General features: G+C 39.5%; 1 protein-coding gene across 3 annotated transcripts in view; it reads left to right on the top strand.

Moving 5' to 3' along the window:
* LOC124721613 (elongation of very long chain fatty acids protein AAEL008004-like) overlaps positions 1-20,041 on the top strand; it is a 653,067-nt gene extending 633,026 nt beyond the window's left edge. For 2 of the 3 annotated variants that reach the window (XM_047246670.1, XM_047246669.1), the window contains exons 7-9: positions 10,155-10,291; positions 16,252-16,431; positions 18,296-20,041. In XM_047246670.1, coding sequence (XP_047102626.1) covers positions 10,155-10,291; positions 16,252-16,431; positions 18,296-18,490 — 512 coding nt within the window. In that variant the 3' untranslated portion in view covers positions 18,491-20,041. The remainder of the gene's footprint in view (positions 1-10,154; positions 10,292-16,251; positions 16,432-18,295) is intronic. The other variant, XM_047246668.1, reaches the window with a different exon arrangement.
* The last annotated feature ends 1,342 nt before the right edge of the window (positions 20,042-21,383 follow it).

The following is a 21,383-nucleotide window of genomic DNA, read 5'->3' as shown; positions in this document are numbered from 1 at the left end:
ATTTCATCCTCTTTAAAAATAAAATGACATTTGAAGCCATATTGTTTCTTTGCCCGTTTCTTTTTACGTCTCAACAGCAGCTGCTCACATCATTGCAGGTTAGCTGTACCAGCTGGCTGGCCAGTGCTGTCCAAGTTTAATGTTGTCCCACATTATTGCCCATTATATGTGCCTGTAACACAGCATAAAACGCATCCTTATGATTGCGCTTGACTGCACTGGACGTAGCTTAGCTTCCGCTTCGCGTGAAACGAAATGCAATGAGATTCAAAGCAAGCGCAGAAGAATACATGATGTAATGTTTACATCAGATTAATTCTTATAATGAACAGAGTATAACTAAAATATTGTGCTGTTACCGACAGCACAAATCACTTTCAAATCAAGTTCACTGGCACCAGATACTGCAATGACGCATCATAGGCTAGACAGTGTTGTGGGTTTGTGATGGCGGGGCGGGAAAGAAACAGCGTTAGCTTGTGAATCCCCACAACTCTGTTCGTCGCGTCGGTGCACTGTTGACGCCAGTCGAATCCATTGTTGCCAGATAGAGTCAGGTTTCCAGCGACATTGAATACATGGTCATTTTTAAGACTGGCGGGAATTTTGTGTCAAACACTGTACATTTTTATATTAATTTCGAGTATAAGATGCATCTGTATTTTTGAGACAGTTTTAGAAGAAAAAAGTGCGTCTTATGGTCTGTAAAATACGGTACATCAGGAACAAAGCCTACCAAAATCGAAGATTCATCAGCCACAATGTTCTCAAAGACTGCTCGTCCTTGCAGATCGGATATGGAAAAGATTAATATAATATTAGTAAACTGCAGGAATATCCAAGGAAAAGTCCCACAATTAGTATCACTTATTGAAGGTTATTAGGAAGTATTAGGAACAGAAAGTTGGTTGAAACCGAAAGTGAATAGCTACGAAACCTTAAGTTCAGATTACAATATCTACATCTACAGACATACTCCGCAATCCACCATACGGTGCGTGGCGGAGGGTACCTCGTACCACAACTAGCATCTTCTCTCCCCGTTCCACTCCCAAACAGAACGAGGGAAAAATGACTGCCTATATGCCTCTGTACGAGCCCTAATCTCTCTTATCTTATCTTTGTGGTCTTTCCGCGAAATATAAGTTGGCGGCAGTAAAATTGTACTGCAATCAGCCTCAAATGCTGGTTTTCTAAATTTCCTCAGTAGCGATTCACGAAAAGAACGCCTCATTTCCTCCAGAGACTCCCAGCCGAGTTCCTGAAGCATTTCCGTAACACTCTCGTGATGATCAAACCTACCAGTAACAAATCTAGCAGCCCGCCTCTGAATTGCTTCTATGTCCTCCCTCAATCCGACCTGGTAGGGATCCCAAACGCTCGAGCAGCACTCAAGAATAGGTCGTATTAGTGTTTTATAAGCGGTCTCCTTTACAGACGAACCACATTCTCCCATAATTCTACCAATGAACCGAAGATGACTATCCGCCTTCCCCACAACTGCCATTACATGCTTGGCCCACTTCATATCGCTCTGCGATGTTACGCCCAAATACACTCCTGGAAATGGAAAAAAGAACACATTGACACCGGTGTGTCAGACCCACCATATTTGCTCCGGACACTGCGAGAGGGCTGTACAAGCAATCATCACACGCACGGCACAGCGGACACACCAGGAACCGCGGTGTTGGCCGTCGAATGGCGCTAGCTGCGCAGCATTTGTGCACCGCCGCCGTCAGTGTCAGCCAGTTTGCCGTGGCATACGGAGCTCCATCGCAGTCTTTAACACTGGTAGCATGCCGCGACAGCGTGGACGTGAACCGTATGTGCAGTTGACGGACTTTGAGCGAGGGCGTATAGTGGGCATGCGGGAGGCCGGGTGGACGTACCGCCGAATTGCTCAACACGTGGGGCGTGAGGTCTCCACAGTACATCGATGTTGTCGCCAGTGGTCGGCGGAAGGTGCACGTGCCCGTCGACCTGGGACCGGACCGCAGCGACGCACGGATGCACGCCAAGACCGTAGGATCCTACGCAGTGCCGTAGGGGACCGCACCGCCACTTCCCAGCAAATTAGGGACACTGTTGCTCCTGGGGTATCGGCGAGGACCATTCGCAACCGTCTCCATGAAGCTGGGCTACGGTCCCGCACACCGTTAGGCCGTCTTCCGCTCACGCCCCAACATCGTGCAGCCCGCCTCCAGTGGCGTCGCGACAGGCGTGAATGGAGGGACGAATGGAGACGTGTCGTCTTCAGCGATGAGAGTCGCTTCTGCCTTGGTGCCAATGATGGTCGTATGCGTGTTTGGCGCCGTGCAGGTGAGCGCCACAATCAGGACTGCATACGACCGAGGCACACAGGGCCAACACCTGGCATCATGGTGTGGGGAGCGATCTCCTACACTGGCCGTACACCACTGGTGATCGTCGAGGGGACACTGAATAGTGCACGGTACATACAAACCGTCATCGTACCCATCGTTCTACCATTCCTAGACCGGCAAGGGAACTTGCTGTTCCAACAGGACAATGCACGTCCGCATGTATCTCGTGCCACCCAACGTGCTCTAGAAGGTGTAAGTCAACTACCCTGGCCATCAAGATCTCCGGATCTGTCCCCCATTGAGCATGTTTGGGACTGGATGAAGCGTCGTCTCACGCGGTCTGCACGTCCAGCACGAACGCTGGTCCAACTGAGGCGCCAGGTGGAAATGGCATGGCAAGCCGTTCCACAGGACTACATCCAGCATCTCTACGATCGTCTCCATGGGAGAATAGCAGCCTGCATTGCTGCGAAAGGTGGATATACACTGTACTAGTGCCGACATTGTGCATGCTCTGTTGCCTGTGTCTATGTGCCTGTGGTTCTGTCAGTGTGATCATGTGATGTATCTGACCCCAGGAATGTGTCAATAAAGTTTCCCCTTCCTGGGACAATGAATTCACGGTGTTCTTATTTCAATTTCCAGGAGTGTATTTAATCGACGTGACTGTGTCAAGCGCTACACTACTAATGGAGTATTCAAACATTACGGGATTCTTTTTCCTATTCATCAGCATTAATGTACATTTATCTATATTTAGAGGTAGCTGCCATTCTTTACACCAATCACAAATCCTGTCCAAGTCATCTTGTATCCGCCTACAGTCACTCAACGACGACACCTTCCTGTACACCACAGCATCATCAGCAAACAGCCGCACATTGCTATCCATCCTATCCAAAAGATCATTTATGTAGATAGAAAACAACAGCGGACCTACCACACTTCCCTGGGGCACTCCAGATGATACCCTCACCTCCGATGAACACTCACCATCGAGGACAACGTACTGGGTTCTATTATTTGAGAAGTCTTCGAGCCACTCACATATTTGGGAACCAATCCCATATGCTCGTACCTTAGTTAGGAGTCTGCAGTGGGGCACCGAGTCAAACGCTTTCCGAAGTCAAGGAATATGGCATCCGTCTGATACCCTCCATCCACGGTTCGCAAGATATCATGTGAAAAAAGGGCGAGTTGCGTTTCGCAAGAACATGTAACGTAAGGATAGGTTAGTCGCCAATGGTGGCTGCGTGTTTATTGCAGTAAATGTGAATTAATCAGTATGAAGTTAAGCATGAAAGGTGGGTCTAAAATAGTTTTCGGGTGCTTTTGTAGATCGCCTGGATCAGGAGCTGTAGTGGTAGAGCACTTCAGGGACAACTTGCAGAATACCGTTAGCAACTTTTCTGACCACACCATTGTAATAGATGGTGACTTCAACTTGCCAGTCATAGATTGGGAGAGTCAAGCTATCAAAACTGCTGCCAAAGACAGGGATTCGTGTAACATTATTCTGAATGTCCTGTCCGAAAATTATTTCGAGCAGATAGAGAACCAACTCGAGAGGGTAGTTTCTTGTACCTCTTGGCGCCGCGCGGGATTAGCCGAGCGGTCTTGGGCGCTGCAGTCATGGACTGTGTGGCTGGTCCCGGCGGAGGTTCGAGTCCTCCCTCGGGCATGGGTGTTTGTGTTCGTTCTTAGGATAATTTAGGTTAAGTAGTGTGTAAGCTTAGGGATTGATGACCTTAGCAGTTAAGTCCAATAAGATTTCACACGCATTTGAACATTTTTTTTACCTCTTGGCAATAAACATAGAAGGTATCAGTGATGATTTGGCTGTGCTAGCAACTACGGGTATTAAAAAGAAAAGAGAGGGAGGAAAATATTTTTTCTTAGAAAGAATAGGCTAACAGGATACAAATTACAGAGTATCTGAGTAGTCAGTGCTGAGGACGAAGATGTGGAGTACAAATTGAAAAAATTCAAAAGCATCGTTCAGAATGGCTTAGACAAGTATTTTCTGAACAAGATATTAATAGCCGAGTTAGAAAACTGTTACGTAAACAAAGAGAACTTCGTCATAGGTTCAAGAGAAATCAAAACCTAGCAGACAAACAAAAGCTGACTGGAGAGAAAATGAGCCGAATGAGAGCTATGAGAGAAGCAATCGATGACTTTGAAAGTAAAATTTTGTCAACCGATCTGAATAAAAACCCTAAGAGGTTTTGCTCTTAGGTAAAATCAGTAAGCGGTTCGAATTCATCCATTCAGTCACTCATTAACCATGCATGCCCCGAAACGGAGGATAACAGAGAGAAGTTCGAAATACTGAATTCAGTCTTCCGTAACTGTTTCACCACGGAAGATCGTAATACGATCCCTCCTTTCAATCGCCGTACGAACGTCGAAATGCAGATACTGAGATAACCGATCGCGGAAAAAAAAAAAACTATCGCTCAGGATTGGAAATGCATCAGGACCAGAGGAGATAACTTAAGATTCTACTAATATTACGCGAAAGCACTTGCTCCCCTTCTACCAGCACTTTATCGTAGTTAGCTAGAGCAACGAAGGGTAGGCCTACCTAGCGACTGGGAAAAAGCCCAGGTCATTCACGTTTTCAAGAAGATTCATAGGACAGATGCAAATAATTATAGGTCTATATGTTTGCCGTCAACCTGTCGTAGAACAATTCAGATTATTATGGAACAAGTTTTATGCTCAAGATTTATGATATTTTTGGAGAACGAAAATCTCCTCTATAAAAATCAACATGGATTCGGTAAACAGAGATGTTGCGAAACTCAGCTCGCTCTGTTTCTCCGTGGGATCCATAGCGCCGTAGACAACTGCGCTCACGTCGATACCGCTTTCCTTGTCCTCAGGAAGGCATTTGACACCGTCCCACACTGCTGATTAGCTAACAAATACCAGCTTAACGAGTATCGGTCCAGATCTGCAACTGTGTTCAAGACTTCCTTGTAGCTGGTACTCAACAAGTCGCTCTTAACGGAACAAAATCGACAGACGTAAAGGTAATTTCTGGATTACCCCAAGGAAGTATGATAAGACCGTTACGAGTCACAAAGTATTTACATTATCTAGGAGAAAGCGTCGGAGGCACTTTAAGATTGTTCACAGATGATTCAGTTGTCTATAAGAAAGTAGCAGCGGCAGAAAACAGTATCGATTTGCAGAATGACCTGCAGAGGATTGATGAATGGTGCAGGCTCTGACAGTTGAACCTGAGCGTAAATAAATGTAACACATATCATACATGTAGGAAAAGAAATCCACTACTGCACAACTACACTACTGACATCAAATTGCTGGAAGCAGTACTTGCCGTAAAATATCTAGGCGTAACTAAACTGTCCAGAGCGACCTTAAGTGGAATAACCACAGAAAACAAATAGAAGGAAAACCAAATGCTACACTGTGATTCAGAGGAGGAATCTTAGGGAAACGTAGCTCATCCACGAAAGACGTGTCTTACAAGGCGCTTGTTCTAACTATTGTTGAGTATTGTTCATCATTTCAAATGGTTCAAATGGCTCTGAGCACTATGGGACTTAACATCTGAAGTCATCAGTCCCCTAGAACTTAGACGTACTTAAACCTAACTAACCTAAGGACATCACACACATCCATGCCCGAGGTAGGATTCGAACCTGCGACCGTAGCGGTCGCACGGTTCCAGACTGAAGCGCCTAGAATCGTGTTCATCAGTCTGGGACTCTTATCAGATAGGACTGTTAGAACAGAAGGAGAGAGGCGAGACAGAAAAGATCCGAGGAAGAGCGGTGCGTTTCATCACAGAGTCGTTTAGTCGGCGCGTGAGCATTACAGAGATGCTCAACACAGCGGCAGTGCCATACGCCACAAGAGAGGCGTTATGCATCACGGAGAGGTCTGCTGTTGAAATTTCTGAAGCGTACTTTCCGGGAAGAGTCGGACAACTTATCACTTCCTCCCACATACATCTCACGAAATGACCACTATCAGGAAATTCGAGGAATTAGAGCTATTACATAGGCCTGATATTCTATTAAGACTGCGAGTGCTGCAGTGTACATATTTATCTCGAGAAAACATTTCACAAATTACAGTCGGGTGATGTTGAGCATCTCTGTAATACTCACACGCCGACTAAACGACTCTGTAATCGTAATGAAACGCACCGCTCTTCTTCGGATCTTTTCTGTCTCTGCCTCTCTCCTTCTGTTCTAACAGCCCTACCTGATAAGGGTCCCAGACTGATAAACAATACTCAACAATCGTTAGAACAAGTGCCTTGTAAGACACGTCTTTCGTGGATGCGCTACGTTTCCCCAAATTCCTCCTGTGAATCACAGTGTAGCATCTGTATTAATTACAACAGAATCTGTATGTTGAGTAAGCAGTAAAGGAAACAAAAGAAAAATTTGGAGTAGCTCGCGCGGTTCCAGACTGAAGCGCTTAGAACCGCTCGGCCACCAACGGCCGGCGAGGAGGTATTGAATAGAATTGGGGAGAAGAGGAGTTTGTGGCAGAACTTGACTAGAAGAAGGGATCGGTTGGTAGGACATGTTCTGAGACATCAAGGGCTCACCAATTTAGTATTGCAGGGCAGCGTGGAGGGTAAAAATCATAGAGGGAGACCAAGAGATGAATACAGATTCAGAAGGATGTAGGTTGCGGTAGGTACTGGGAGATGAAGAAGCTTGCACAGGATAGAGTAGCATGGAGAGCTGCATCAAACCAGTCTCAGGACTGAAGACCACAACAACATGTTCCATTGCTTTAGAAGTTAGAATATATGTTACAATTTACAACTAAGGATTTATTGTCCAATACACCCGCCCCCCCCCCCAAAAAAAAAAAAAAAAAACCTGGCTGCAGCCCTGACAGCACCCTTACATGATCAGTTCTTCGTGAGCAGTTACTTCTTTATCCGTATCACTTACAGCATGTGAGAGTTCCCAGGCACAAGACCATTAAGTCTGATTGCAGTTCTGCTAATGGACTCTAAGATGGAGCACTGAATATCTGTGGTTCACAGCTTGAATTTTATTTACGAATGAGGTAGGGCTTCATGAAAAGCGAGATGATAAATTATCACACTGTGGGCTGTTGCAAATTCTTGAGTGATTATTGAAGCAAGGCATTAGGCTTGCTGTAGTATCAACATATGGGCAGGAATTGTGGGTGACCAATACTTTACCAGATATGGTAAATTAACAGGTGCTATTTATCACCAGTTTTTATGCAGCAAATTAAATCTGCTGTTGGAAAACTTTACCTTATAGAAAGACAATGAATGTGGTTTATGTATGACAGAACAACACCCAATACTTTACCAGATATGGTAAATTAACAGGTGCTATTTATCACGAGTTTTTATGCAGCAAATTAAATCTGCTGTTGGAAAACTTTACCTTATAGAAAGACAATGAATGTGGTTTATGTATGACAGAACAACACCCGTTTCTCTACACCTTCTCCCAATACAAAAGTTAAATAAACGAGGGATTAAAACTTCTTGGCAGATTAAAACTGTGTGCGAGACCTAGACTCGAACTTGGGACCTTTGTCTTTCACGGGCAAGTGCTCTATTATCTGAGCTACCCAACCACGACTCACAACCCTTCCTCACAGGTCTAATTCTGCCAGTACCTCGTCTCCACATTCCAAACTTCACAGAAACTCTCCTGCAGACCTTGCAGAAACAGCACCCCTGGAAGAAAGGATATTGCGGAGACATGGCGTAGCCATGCAAAGTGACAATTTTGTCCTGGAACAATGAACTGGTCGAGGAGATCCAGAAGTATGGCCTGCCTATTCACCACACCCACATTACAGGAGCCAGTGTCCCAAGAATCTGACCAAATTTGAGGGTAGTCAGTTGTGTTTTGAAAAAATAACAGGAATATTTGTTTCTTGGAAAAAAAATATTTATTTGTTTACATAAATGTACTGTTAAAAATAGTTGAATAGATGACATGGCAGCAGATTGAGGAGTCTGGTCAGAATTAGCTGGTTTTGTTTCTGATATACCAAGTGTTCCTTAACAGGGGCCTAGTATAAGCCACCAGTCCTCTGTGCTTTAATGGCTGTTTGATCCATGTGTTAAGTGTCATTTGGAATGTGTATCTTAGCTTAACCATCTGGATAGTAAAGATGGAACAAAACTGTATAAAAATCCCTCATCCACAGTGTAAGGTATGTGCCATTAGTGTGGATAACTGTTGGAACAAAATAGTCATTAGCTGACAACCTCTGTACCATCAGTTGTACTGTAGTTGTGTGAGAATTACTTGAACAAATGACACTTCTATTTCCCCACTTTATCATGGAATGTAAATGGAGACCAATATTTGTAATGAAGTGCTTCTATCAGCCACTCAGCCACCCCCCCCCCCCCTTCTTTTCCCACAGCTCTCAAATGAAGGAAAAAGTTTAGTGAAGTCAGATGTTTTTCTTTCAAGAAAAGGATTTAAAAGTTGGTATTACAAAGGTTTTTAAGATGGTGGGAAATGGACCTTTTCTTGTAGCTACTTAAAAGTGGCCATTCATCTTTGACAATTTTAAAAATACTAAATACCAATAGGTCTCACCCCCTCCTCCCCCCCCCCCCCCACACCCACACATAAACTATTGCATGGTTGCCCTTGGTTCAAATGGGATGCTAAGTAGCACAAATAATCACCCCACCTAGAGAAATTGTGAGTCAGTTTCCCTGGCCTCATTCTAGCAAAAATTAACAGTGTAACAGTTATAAACTACACATGATCTGTTGAATACCTTTCACTAGTAGGGCTAAAGAAGAAGATAAATGAAAAATAAGAAGCTATAGCCTTTCTGCATACAAATTATTTTATATGGGTAGCAGCAAAACCGAGGTTGGTGAAACACCTCAGGCTGCACAAGACTCCTAGTTTTCACCAAGGTGTTACATCATGGATCTCAATACCAGTAAACTGAAGGAAGAATGGGAATCTGATGATGAATTAATGTGTGCTACTGGATACAACCTTTCATCCATTGATTCTGCTCATACAGTATATTTATAACAGCATGATCCACAACAACCATTCTATGATAAACATATTTCCCAGAGATCAATCATTCTGCTGATTTATACCCTGTGACATCATTGAGCCGTACAGGACTTGATTTTGCAGTTTCTCATTGTCTGATGTCTTTTCACTGTCTGCACAATACAGACATTTTTATCACACAAGAGAGGAAACTGCAGCACCACTTTGTACACCTCCTCTTTACAGTCATAATTACATATCATTGAACACTATTCTACACATCCTGTGAGTTTTAATTCATGCAGGCTCTCTGGATTTTACGATCTTCGTAACTGAGACTGGAGGCTTATAGAGGAGCTTTGAATATATAAAATAGGTCTGAAGTCTGTTGGCAAACTTGAGAAACTCATGAGAGTTGTTTTTTGAGTGTTTGGATATTAGAGTGATTTGTTTGGATCATAACACAAAAAGTAATATAGCCTATGCTTTCAGAAACATGTGATGCATATTCACTTTGTCTTAATTTTCCATATACATTTTAACAAATTACAGCGCTGTGTCCAGCACATAAAATGCAGAATACTTCAGCCTAATTTTGACAATAAATGTGTACATCAATAAATAGTGAATGACTTGTATAGTTGAAGCACTGATGCAGGGAGCCTAGCATCTCTCTGATTGTAAAATAAATACCACTTATTTTTCCCATAATAGTTTCTAGGAATATGTTTTCAGTCTTGACTCCATTTAACAAAAATCACCTTCTCATTTCTCAGTAATGTATTATTTTGGTACATTGTTTCAGGTGGTCACAGCACATTCTTTGCTTTGCTCAATACTTTTGTGCACATCGTAATGTACTTCTACTACATGGTATCTGCAATGGGTCCAGAATACCAGAAATACATCTGGTGGAAGAAGTATCTAACTACAATGCAAATGGTAAGCTGATGTCTTATTTGACATCCATGTCATTTGACACAGACATACATGAAGAACTTACTGTCCCCTTCTGCTGCAATGTAATAAGTTAGATCCTAATGAAATGACTCACAGTGGAAAGACTAAACTAACATTTACAATATGTTTTTCACTAAAATGATAAAGATCAAGAAAAGTACAAGAAGGATAACAAAGCGATTGTGAACGTCCTGTCAGAAAGAAATTCAGCATCAATGATTTCATACAGACATATACAGTCACTGTAAAATACATGTGAATATCTTATAAAACACATTAAATGTGTAACATTAAATATTCAAACTCTACAAATAAGGTAAAAATTGTATGATAAATCATGGTAATTATTTACATAAAACTTATTTTAAATTGGATTAAAAAGTATAAAATTATTTCTTCTAGCCCCATACAGATTCCCAATCCCATACAGATAGTTCTGCAAATTTGTGATTGTGCATTTTAATAGCTATAAAAATACTAGTAAGATTTAAAATGAAAAATGTGAGATGCATGCAGCAGATAATAGTGATAATTAGGAATTCAGATGGCAAGATCTGTGATAGGGTCACCCTAATGGAAGGACTGGGGTTCCCACATAACTGCTTCAGCATTCATCATGTTTAATACATCACTTGCCTTTATTAAAGTCAAATGAGTTTTAAAAACAATTAACAGTAATATTGACTGAGCAGACTTTAGAAAAATTACTTTTGAACAGCTATCACTACTTATGAGCCACCAAGCATTAAGTATACACCAAAAGTACAGCATTTTAAAACAATTAACTACTGTTAATAAAATTCACAGAACAGTTTTTTTGTCAACTAAATGGCCTTTGAACAGCTGCCATTAATATGAACCCATTGTAACTCAGTGGACAGGAAAGGTACAGAATTTTAAAAACAATTAATGGTCACTGAAGAGTAAGTTACAGTTAACCAAAATTCCCTAATCAGATCTTAAGCAAATGATTTTTAAACAGCTGTTATTAATAATGAACTCACTGTCATTCAGTAGTCAGCAAAATACAGAATTTAAAAAGTGAAAGTTAACCAAAGTTCACTGATCAAATTATAAGCAAATGATTTTCAAACAGCTGCTATTAATTATGAACCCACTGTCATTCGGTGGACAGCAAAATACAGACTTGTAGAAATGATTAACAGTCATTGAAGAAGCAGCTACAGTTAGCCAAAATTCACTGATCATGTTTTAAACAAAACACATTTAAACAGCTGCTATTAATTATGAACCCACTGTCATTCAGTAGACAGCAGGATACAAAATTTTAGAAAAAATTAACGGTCACTGAATAAGCAGCTACATTTGGCCAAAATTCTCTGATCAGATTTTCAGCAAATGACTTATAAACAGCTGGCATTAATTATGAACCCACTGTGATTCAATATGGACAAAGTACAGAATTGTAAAATCAATTAACAGTCACTGAATAGTCTGATTCACTGATCAGATATGATTTTTAAACAGCTGCTATTAATTATGGGTGTTGGTTACTTAAACCCCACTGGGATTGGGCAGATGGAGGCGAGGGGAGAGCAAGAGGTAAGAACATACACAGAAGTTACATAACTTGGACAGGATGGCCACCATTCTTCCACTCCTTAAACCTGCAAGATACTGGATGCCTTCACTAGTGTCAAACTGTTCACATAACCTCCATGTCACTGGCGTGTTTTGCAAAATATCATGCCCACTCATGGAAACCGCTTTGTAGGGCAAGCAATAACTGACAGTCAAAGCCAGGCTTAATGCAGAAATTGCATTGAAATTCAATTTAAGGGGTCTCATATTTGATTCCATTAGGACAGAGAGGTCTAGGGGCAGACCAAATCCCAATAGAAGCACAGAAAAGTCTGGGAGAACAGGGAACTGATATTCTCAGGGATCTAATGCAGAAGATCTGGAAAAGAGAAAGAATGCCGCATGCGTGGAGAAGCAGTAAACTGATTCCCATATATAAGGGGAAAGGGGTATCCAAAACTGTGACAATTATAGAGGGACAAAACTTATGCCCCCCACAATGAAGATCTGGGAAAGGATAACTGAGAAGAGGTTGCATCTAGAAACTGAAGTATGAGAAGAACAGTTTGGATTTATGCTGGGAAGAGGAACAACCGATGCAATATTTGCACTAAGGCAACTGATGGAGAGGTACAGAGAAGTACAAGCTGGACTGCATATGGCCTTCATCAATCTTGACAAGGCATATGACAGAGTGCCGAGGCAAGAGATATGGAGATGTCTGAGAAGTAAATGCCTGCCAGAGAGTATGTCAGGGTGGTAGAAGACATGTATGAATGTGCAATGACACAAGTCAGGAGCAGTGAAGGTGCAACAAAGGCATTTCCAGTGAGAATAGGACACCAGGGATCTGCTCTCAGCCTGTATCTCTTTGACCTTTTCGTGGATGCACTAGTCAAAAATGTGAAAGAAGAGGCACCTTGGAGCATGATGTTTGCCGATGATGTTGTAATCTGTGAACCCACCCAGGAGGCACTTCAAGACAAGCTTGAACAGTGGAGAAAAGCTCTAGAGGAAAGGGGAATGAGAATTAGCAGGGTGAAAACAGAGTATATGTGTACAAAGGATACCAAAGATCTATACATTAACCTGCAAGGAGAACAACTGATGCTGGTCAAGAAATTTAAATATCTAGGCTCTTACATGCAAAGTGATGGAGGACTGGAGGCCGAAATACAGTCCAAGATAAATAGTGGGTGGATGAACTGGATGAAACTGAAGGAGTTCTGTGTGATAAGAAGGTTAGCTGCAGAATAAAAGGAAAACTTTACAAGTCTGTGGTGTATAGTGCAGAAACTTGGCCAATTACAAAAGCCCAAGAGAAAAAGATGGAAGTGGCAGAAATGAGAATGTTAAGGTGGATGAGTGGGGTGACATGAAAGGATAGACTAAGGAATGAATACATCAGGGGAACAGTGAAAGTGGGGCCCATAGGGAAGCAGATCCAAGAAAGTAGGCTAAGATGGTGTGGACATTTGCAGAGAAGAGGGGAGTACTACGTGGGGAGAAGAGCTGAAGACCTAGAAATCGAAGGGTCAAGGAGAAGAGGAAGACCGAAGCTGAGGTGAAAAGACAAGGTAGCAGGGGACCTATGGGAGAAAGGATGGCTTGGAGAAGAAGGATAGGCATTGATGGAAGAGAAGGATCCAGCATAGCAATGCCGACCCCACATGATGTGGGAAAAAGCTGAGATGATGATGATGATGATGATGATGATGATGAGATCGGCATTCAGTAACTCATATGTGGTATATGTGTGTAAGACCCATAACAGTCATTCTGTTAATGCTACAATATAGTAAATACTCTCCCAATCATCACTATCATATCACTAATTGTATAGTAGATGTTTGCAAATATGTAAGTAAATCACACTGTTCATGTTTCTGGCATATCTGAGTTCATAATTGAGTTAAGTAATGGTATTAATGGGGTGAGAGCATAAATTGTTAATAAGATACCATTCTCGCTGATGTTGGTGCCATGTACATGGTGTGCCTTATGATAATGCAGCCTGGGGTCACAGACATTTTATCCACAAGCAAGTTAAAGGCAATTTCTATTATATACTGTTTGAAGCCTATTAAACCTTTTTATACACCTTTTAAATGGTTGGCTACTGCAGTAGAATAGTGCACCAGCTCATTGGATAATCAATGTCCAAACATATTCTTATAAGCAGGGCTGGCCTGAGAACATTTTTTCCACATGAATTACTTATCATTTGGCACTATCCCCCTCCCTGCTTTTCCCTCAAACATGTTCATCTGTATCAGTGACTGTGAAATACACTGTATACAAATGTTGCACATGGGTACACCTGGCACCCCCCTCACCTTGGCGCCCCAAGTCACCGCTACTAAATGTGATACGTACTGTGTAGAAATCTCACAGTTGTGGCACATCTGGCACCCTCTCAGCTTGTAATTGCTAAATTAATGTCATATAGTCCTTATGTGCTTCATCAAGTTATAGGTACATATCTTGTGATGTTTGTCATGTTGATGTACAGGGTGATTATAACTAAAGTTAAACTTTCAGCACTTTTGAAATAACACCACTGGTCAGAATGATGTCAAATTGCAATGGAGTATCATCCTATAAGGGGGAAAACGTATGGCAGAAGAAAAAAAATAGTGTGAAAATTGATCAATAGATGGTGCTGTATGTGTCACAATATGTAAATAAAAACAGCTGTCATGTGCAAAACCCATTGAAGTTGATATAAACATCCCAGGTACAAGGCTTTTGCTCCTTTCGCATCTGAGTCATTTGTCATGACTGTCTCAATGCAGGATCGCATTCTGTTTGTGAAGCTGTATTGCAAGAATAATGACTGTGCAAACGTTGCTCTGCAGATGTTCCAGACACTTGAGGGTTTGAAAAACAGGCATTGGTCCGTGGATCTGGAGGAAATGATTCAGAAATTTGGAAAGACAGGTTCTTTTGGTGTGCAACCTGGTAGAGGGAGGAAACAAATTGATTCAACGTAAGTGGAAGCATTGGTCACAGCAGGGCAGGAGGAGACAAGTGGTGGTGTGCAAATGTGTAGTGCATGGAGAATTGCCCAAACATTGGACATACCCATGAGGACAGTGTGTAAAATCCTACGAAGCATCCTTCTCTGCTATCCATTCAAAATTACCCATGTGCACTAGTTACTTCCTGTTGGCCTGCCAGCAAGAGAGACTTTTGCTTTAGAATTTCTTGCTCGCATGGAAGTGGACAATGATTGGCTGTGGAAGGATATGTCAATACACAGAATTGTCAAATATGGGCAACAGAAAATCCCCACACAAATCAACTAGTACCACTTCATCCTAAAAAGGTCACTGTGTGGTGTGGGTTTATGGCATCATTTATCATAGGGCTATATTTTTTTGAAGAGACAGGTGCTTCCAGTCCTGTTAGCTGTACCATCACTGATAAGCGCTATGAGTGTCTTTAGTGCAACCACATCATTCCAGCTCTCCAACAGTGTGGATGTATGGATGGGATCATTTTTATGCAAGATGGCACCTGATCTTAATCCATGTGACTTCTGGCTGTGGGGCTATCTGAAAGATGTTCTGTTCAGTGTTCCGATTGCAAACTTAGCTGCATTGAAGGCACACACTGCACAACACATTCCGAACATGAGCGTGGAAACACTTTGATCAGTTGTGGAATGTGCTGTTTCTTGGTTTCAACTTGTTGCAGAAAACGGTGCGCAGCATATTGAATATATTTTGCGCCAGTCACACAGAAATTAATAATCCAATTTGATTTTGATTGATGCTTTTTATGTGGTTTTTGGTCTCAGGACAATTAGAAACCAACGTGATTGAAGCTTTGTATGCTGGTTTTGGCCTCAGGGCAATTAAAAACCAATGTGATTGATGATTTTTATGCGGCTTTTGGACTCAGGACACTTAAAAACCAATGTGAGTGATGCTTTTTATTTGGTTTTTGACCTCAGGATAATTAAAAGCCGATTTTTCCCATCTGATGGGATATGACCTTGCTGTGGTGGATCGGCTTACATAACTAACAGTATCACACTTGCACACCCATACACACTGAGTAGTACAGTTTGTTTAATGTGAAATGTACACCTTAGGCATTGTTGTATGATTCTTTTGTCATTTGTAGTCGACCACTATTAAATTATGATGCTTACAGCACCATCTATTGCTACATTTTGTAACTATTTATTTTTCTTCTGCTAGGCATTTTCCCCCTTCTCCAATAATATTGTGTTGCAATTTGACGTCATTCTGACCAGTGGTGTTATTTCTACAATGGTTTGAAACTTTAACTCTAATTATAATCACCCTGCATATTTAAGACTTATGTAGAGAGAAAAATTCATAAAGCTCTGTTAGTATTTATTATTTATTGTTTCTTTCATTTTGTTTCAGGTGCAGTTTGTACTCATATTTGCACATCAGTTCCAGTTATTGTTCATAGACTGCAATTATCCAAAGGCATTTATGGTTTGGATAGGCCTGCATGGTGTAATGTTCCTCTTCTTGTTCTCTGATTTCTATAGAGCAAGCTACACTAAGAAAGTCAAGGATGAAAATTCTGGAGCCTGCATGGTTAGTATGAAATTTCTAAAACAAATTACAGCTATAGCTTTCCAAAGGTTACGATGTGTTTCACATCCTTTGGATTAAACAAAATATAAAGAAGATTGCGGACTAGACAGAATTATCAACAGTGAACATTTTTCTGGAATATTGTGATGTGATCAAATATGAAAACATAGTTCAATTAATTAAAGTTACTTCAATGATCTGGCAGACAAAAATTATGTAATACGGAAGTGAACCCTACATTTTATGATCACAGTTGTATCTTTGCTTACACATGACTGTGGCAGCTCCCATATAATTTTTTTGACAAAACTTAATAAATGATTCATCCTGATGATCTATTTGACAATAGTTTATTAAACCATAAAAAGAAGGAGAAACCCCCACAATTTAAAAAATCTTTTATAATCAAATCTTTATTTTTCATTCAGAGACGTTTACTGCTCCGTCATCAACATTAAAACAGTGTTCTCATTGTGTACCTTATAATAACTGTGAATGCTAAAGATATGTCATAGACATCACAAATAGTTACCGTCATTGAAATGGTTATACTGATTGCAAAACGGGATAAACACCCTATTAGTTATTATTATGGCCCCTCTTTCTTGTTACATTACATTACTACTTACCAAAGGGGATATTTTGCATATCATTACCAAAAATATAAAAGAGGAAGCATTCTATTACTTTGTTTTCAATTATTATTGTCTTTAACTGAAGCGTAGTTTATGTCCATATCATGATTCCTCCACGCTTTTGACAATCAGATCACTTTCACATTTTTCCTAACTGTAGGAACTATTATATACTTTAGAAATTATTTTTAACTTCTGTCTTAGCACCTACACATCTTGAACCCTTCCACAGCAAGAGTTATTTATAATTTTCAAATATGGCCTTCAGAGAGTTCCCATTCTGTATCATTTGATTGATTATGAATAAAATGTATAAAAATTTAAATTGCTAATACAGTTTTCTTTTATAGTATCCATCAATAATTCAGGACTTCCTCCTGTGTACAAATTATCTACTAATGCACCATGTTATGAAAGTTACTATATGCCTTTTGTGTGATTGAGGCGTATCCTATCATAATAATGAACATGAGGATAACTTTCATCTAGTATTTGTTCAGTTACCAGTTGATATTAGACAGAAGCTATGAAATGCTCAACCCTTCATTAAATCATCTTAAGGAATTCTCTGATATAGACTCTGTCAGAAAAGCACTATTTTTAGCTTAATGTGTTAATGTTTCTTTCTTTTTCGTGGCAATTTCTAACACCAAAATATTGTAACCTTGAGTAAAGCATAAATGAATAAATTTTGTTATTATTATGAAAATGAATTCTTCCAGTCCATATGTGGCATAACAACAAACCAGTGCTTAACAGTATTGGTTAATAACAGTCTTGCTTGCAATTTTAGTTTTTATATTTAAAAAAACTGAAATTGCAACCAAGACTGTTATTAACCAATAGTAATAAAAATGAATCATTCTGTAGAAATCTTTTGCAATGAGTACTGCTTCATCAATGATTAAGTGTGTGAAAGTTGTAACATTTTGAAAATGTTTTTTAACTGTTTTCTTTTCTTTAGAAATTGTTTGTGTGTTTGTTGAAAAAATATTACAACAGCTGCAAACTTTACATAGTATCTTAGAACCATAGTGTTTTCATGTCTACTTCATCACGGTGTGCAACAATACTGAAGCTATAATTGATAATCATCTTTTAGTATATTTAATGCTGCAGTATGGATATATCAATATTTCTCCTACTGAACAGCTATAGTGTTTCCAACAACAATAGCTTCTGTATTATGTAGAATGTGTGCAGAAACAATATATCATTTTTTTTTCTAGCCTCTTGATGATCAGAAGAAGAATACAGACAGCAGTGCAAATGGTATTGCAGTTAACGGAAAAGCCCAGCAGATATCTGATTACGCAAATGAATACTCAAAAGCTTATTCCAACTGTTATTCCAATGGTGTAAACAATGGTTATATGTCAACGGCAAAACAATCGCTAACGCAACGTGCACAAAAAGGAAAATAACAAAACATTTTTGGAATGGTTAGGTTCACAGCTACAGTAGGTCCATGAAGAATCAGCATGTAAGGAACCTCAGTCACCTATTGCCCTTGTGTGAACTTCCTTACTGCCATGCGGAATCTTCCAATAAAAGTGCTCCAGAAAAACATGTGTGAGAAATGAGCAAAGAAGAACCATGTGACTATTAGTTCTGTTATTGCCGAAGACAATGAGCACTTGTTGTTGCTCAGTTGTGCCTACTCAGGGTTTCAAAATAAATATTTTCAGCAGAACAGAGAGAGCAGACTTTGTTGCATGAGTGCCATTTGAAACACTTGCCTTACATGTTGTTTGCTGAAAATGTGGTGTTAATTGTGCCTCAAGAAGAAAAATTATAAAAGATAAAGAGCACTTAAATTGTCCGTTACATTTTGCTATATTTGTCTTTTACAGCTCATAGTTAGAAGCCTAGAATACCTACATTTTGTATGTTACATTTAAATCTCAATTTTTTTAATCTCTGGAGGTTACTTAATTTTTATTCTCATTTCAGAAAATGTTATATGTAATACTTAAAACATAGTGCCCATTGAGCAGTTTCCCATTGAGAGTTGATTGTCAGCAATGTTTAGACAACGAAAGTAGCCTTCAACAGGCATTGTTGTAATCATAATATAAGGATGCTATATTGTTGCTGATTTTAACTGTCTGGGACCAAGAATATCAAGAATAACTTTGAAAGTGTTTCTTGTTGTAATGTTTAAATGAAAGCTTTACATATAACTGGCAGCATTAAAGTGATATTAAAACACTTAATTATACACAACACCTACAGATATGTTATATATTGTTTTCAGCATATTTTGACAATAATTGTCATTATGTCTGTTCAGTTTAATCAGAGAGACTGTTGCAGTATTGATGAAGTTTTCTACAAATGGATTGTTGTGGTCTGTTTTCGCATACATTTTATTAAAATTAGTTGATTACACTAAAGTATTTGATTCTAATGAAAAATGGTTTTCTGCCAGTTTGTATTTGGTAAATGATCCGTAATATTATTTTGTTGTTGACAATGATTGTGTGTGTGTGTGTGTGTGTGTGTGTGTGTGTCTATATATATATATATATATATATATATATATATATATATATATATACATGTTTGTGTGTGTGTGTGTGTGTGTGAGAGAGAGAAAAAGAGAGAGAGAGAGAGAGAGCATCTTTGTCCGAACATATGAAAGGAGAAAGAGAAAAGGGAGTATAAAACTGTGTGTATGTACATAAATATGAACAGATATTTTTGTACATAATTTAGGTTCAAAAGAGTTTTGAAAAAATAAAGCATTATTTACAGTTGTTTGTACCACCAATCATATATTTTAGTCCTGTTGGAAACAGGCTGTTCATAATATTGTCTTTATCTTGTGTCTCATTGTAAAATGTGGAAAGATGCAAAAATGCAGATAAAGCTGTTACCCTGTTCAATAAATTCACGATCAAACTTGTTACTTGCAGTCATATTACTTATAAGCAAATTTCATAATTTTGTCACTGTAGCTTTTGAGGTATGAATTCCTTTTCTTACTTTGCTGACAAAAAATTGTTCCATAATGTGTGAAATGATATTGAAACTACCCATTAAAATAGATTTATTTCAAAATTTTATAGACAAATATGTGTGTTATAAATGGAGAGCAGATAAAATAGGAGAAACTAATAGCAAAGAAAGATAATTCATTGTATATCGGTACTCAGTGCAGATGCCAGAGAAGCTAATACAAGAGAAAAATAGAAAAGGCAGTCATTATTAAAACAGTAGCACCAAGCAAAGGTTACCACAGTATTCAGCATATAAAAAGACATTGACAAGCAAATGTATTCGTAAACATATAATAAAAATGGAAACAGGAGAGAAACAAAGTTGAATGAGATAATGTGGAAGAATGAGACAAGGAGAAAAGGGGGAAACAGTATAGAATGCCAGAGAAAAAGAGTACTGAAGAAGGAAACAAGACTATCTGACTTACGTTTACTACCTCACATAAGAAATTTGTCAAAATAAAATAAATAATCACAAGCATGTGAAAGAAAATAAGTTTTCCTGTTGCTGGCCTTTGCCTGACCTGAAAGTGGCTCACCAGACTAGTTATAGGATGACATATATGTTAACACGGACACCAAATATGGCTAAACTCTATATTATTTTACATACACACATACAATACAATGCTGTGTGATACACAATTAGAAACACAAAATACATAACATGTGAAAAGTCTAATTCCTCATTTAGACATCAAGAGGAAGGTGGAGTGACTGAATCAAGTAGAATGATAAAGACTTTAAGGGTGATATGATGGGTTACAAAAAAACTGAAAACATAGAAATTAAAGTGAAACAGACTGGAGTAACTTAATATGGTTATGTATGTTTGGTCATGTTCTACTACATCTTTCTCTGTAAGGAGTACATTAATTTCAGAGTTTCTTTCATCATATTGAAAAAATAATTATATTCCCAAGGTATGAAGAATAACATTTATGCTCTCATAAATCATCTTTGAAAGGACTAGAAAAACTGTAGTGCATGGGAAAGGACAATGTTTGTAATAGGCTCAGCTACAAATTACATATCTGAGTAATAAGAATCATAATATGATAGGAGCTGACAAGGTGGACTTCCATATGACATACAGTCATCAAACTGTGAGGCTTATGAGGAGTTCAGTAGAGGTACAAAGTAAGGTATTTGTTGTGGTGGTGGCGGAGGGGAGCATCATAAAGGAATTTATTGTTCCATTGGGGGTGTCATGTAATGGAATTTGATACAGTGCTGTGACACAAGATAAGTAGTCTGTGGAGTGTACACACAGTTAGAGCAAGGTCAACATGGGTTAATTTATACCACAAAATGG

Source organism: Schistocerca piceifrons, chromosome X (assembly GCF_021461385.2).
Source record: "Schistocerca piceifrons isolate TAMUIC-IGC-003096 chromosome X, iqSchPice1.1, whole genome shotgun sequence".
Classification (NCBI taxonomy): Eukaryota; Metazoa; Arthropoda; class Insecta; order Orthoptera; family Acrididae; genus Schistocerca; species Schistocerca piceifrons.
Note: the sequence above shows the minus strand (reverse complement) of the source record. Positions and strands in the feature narration are given on the sequence as shown.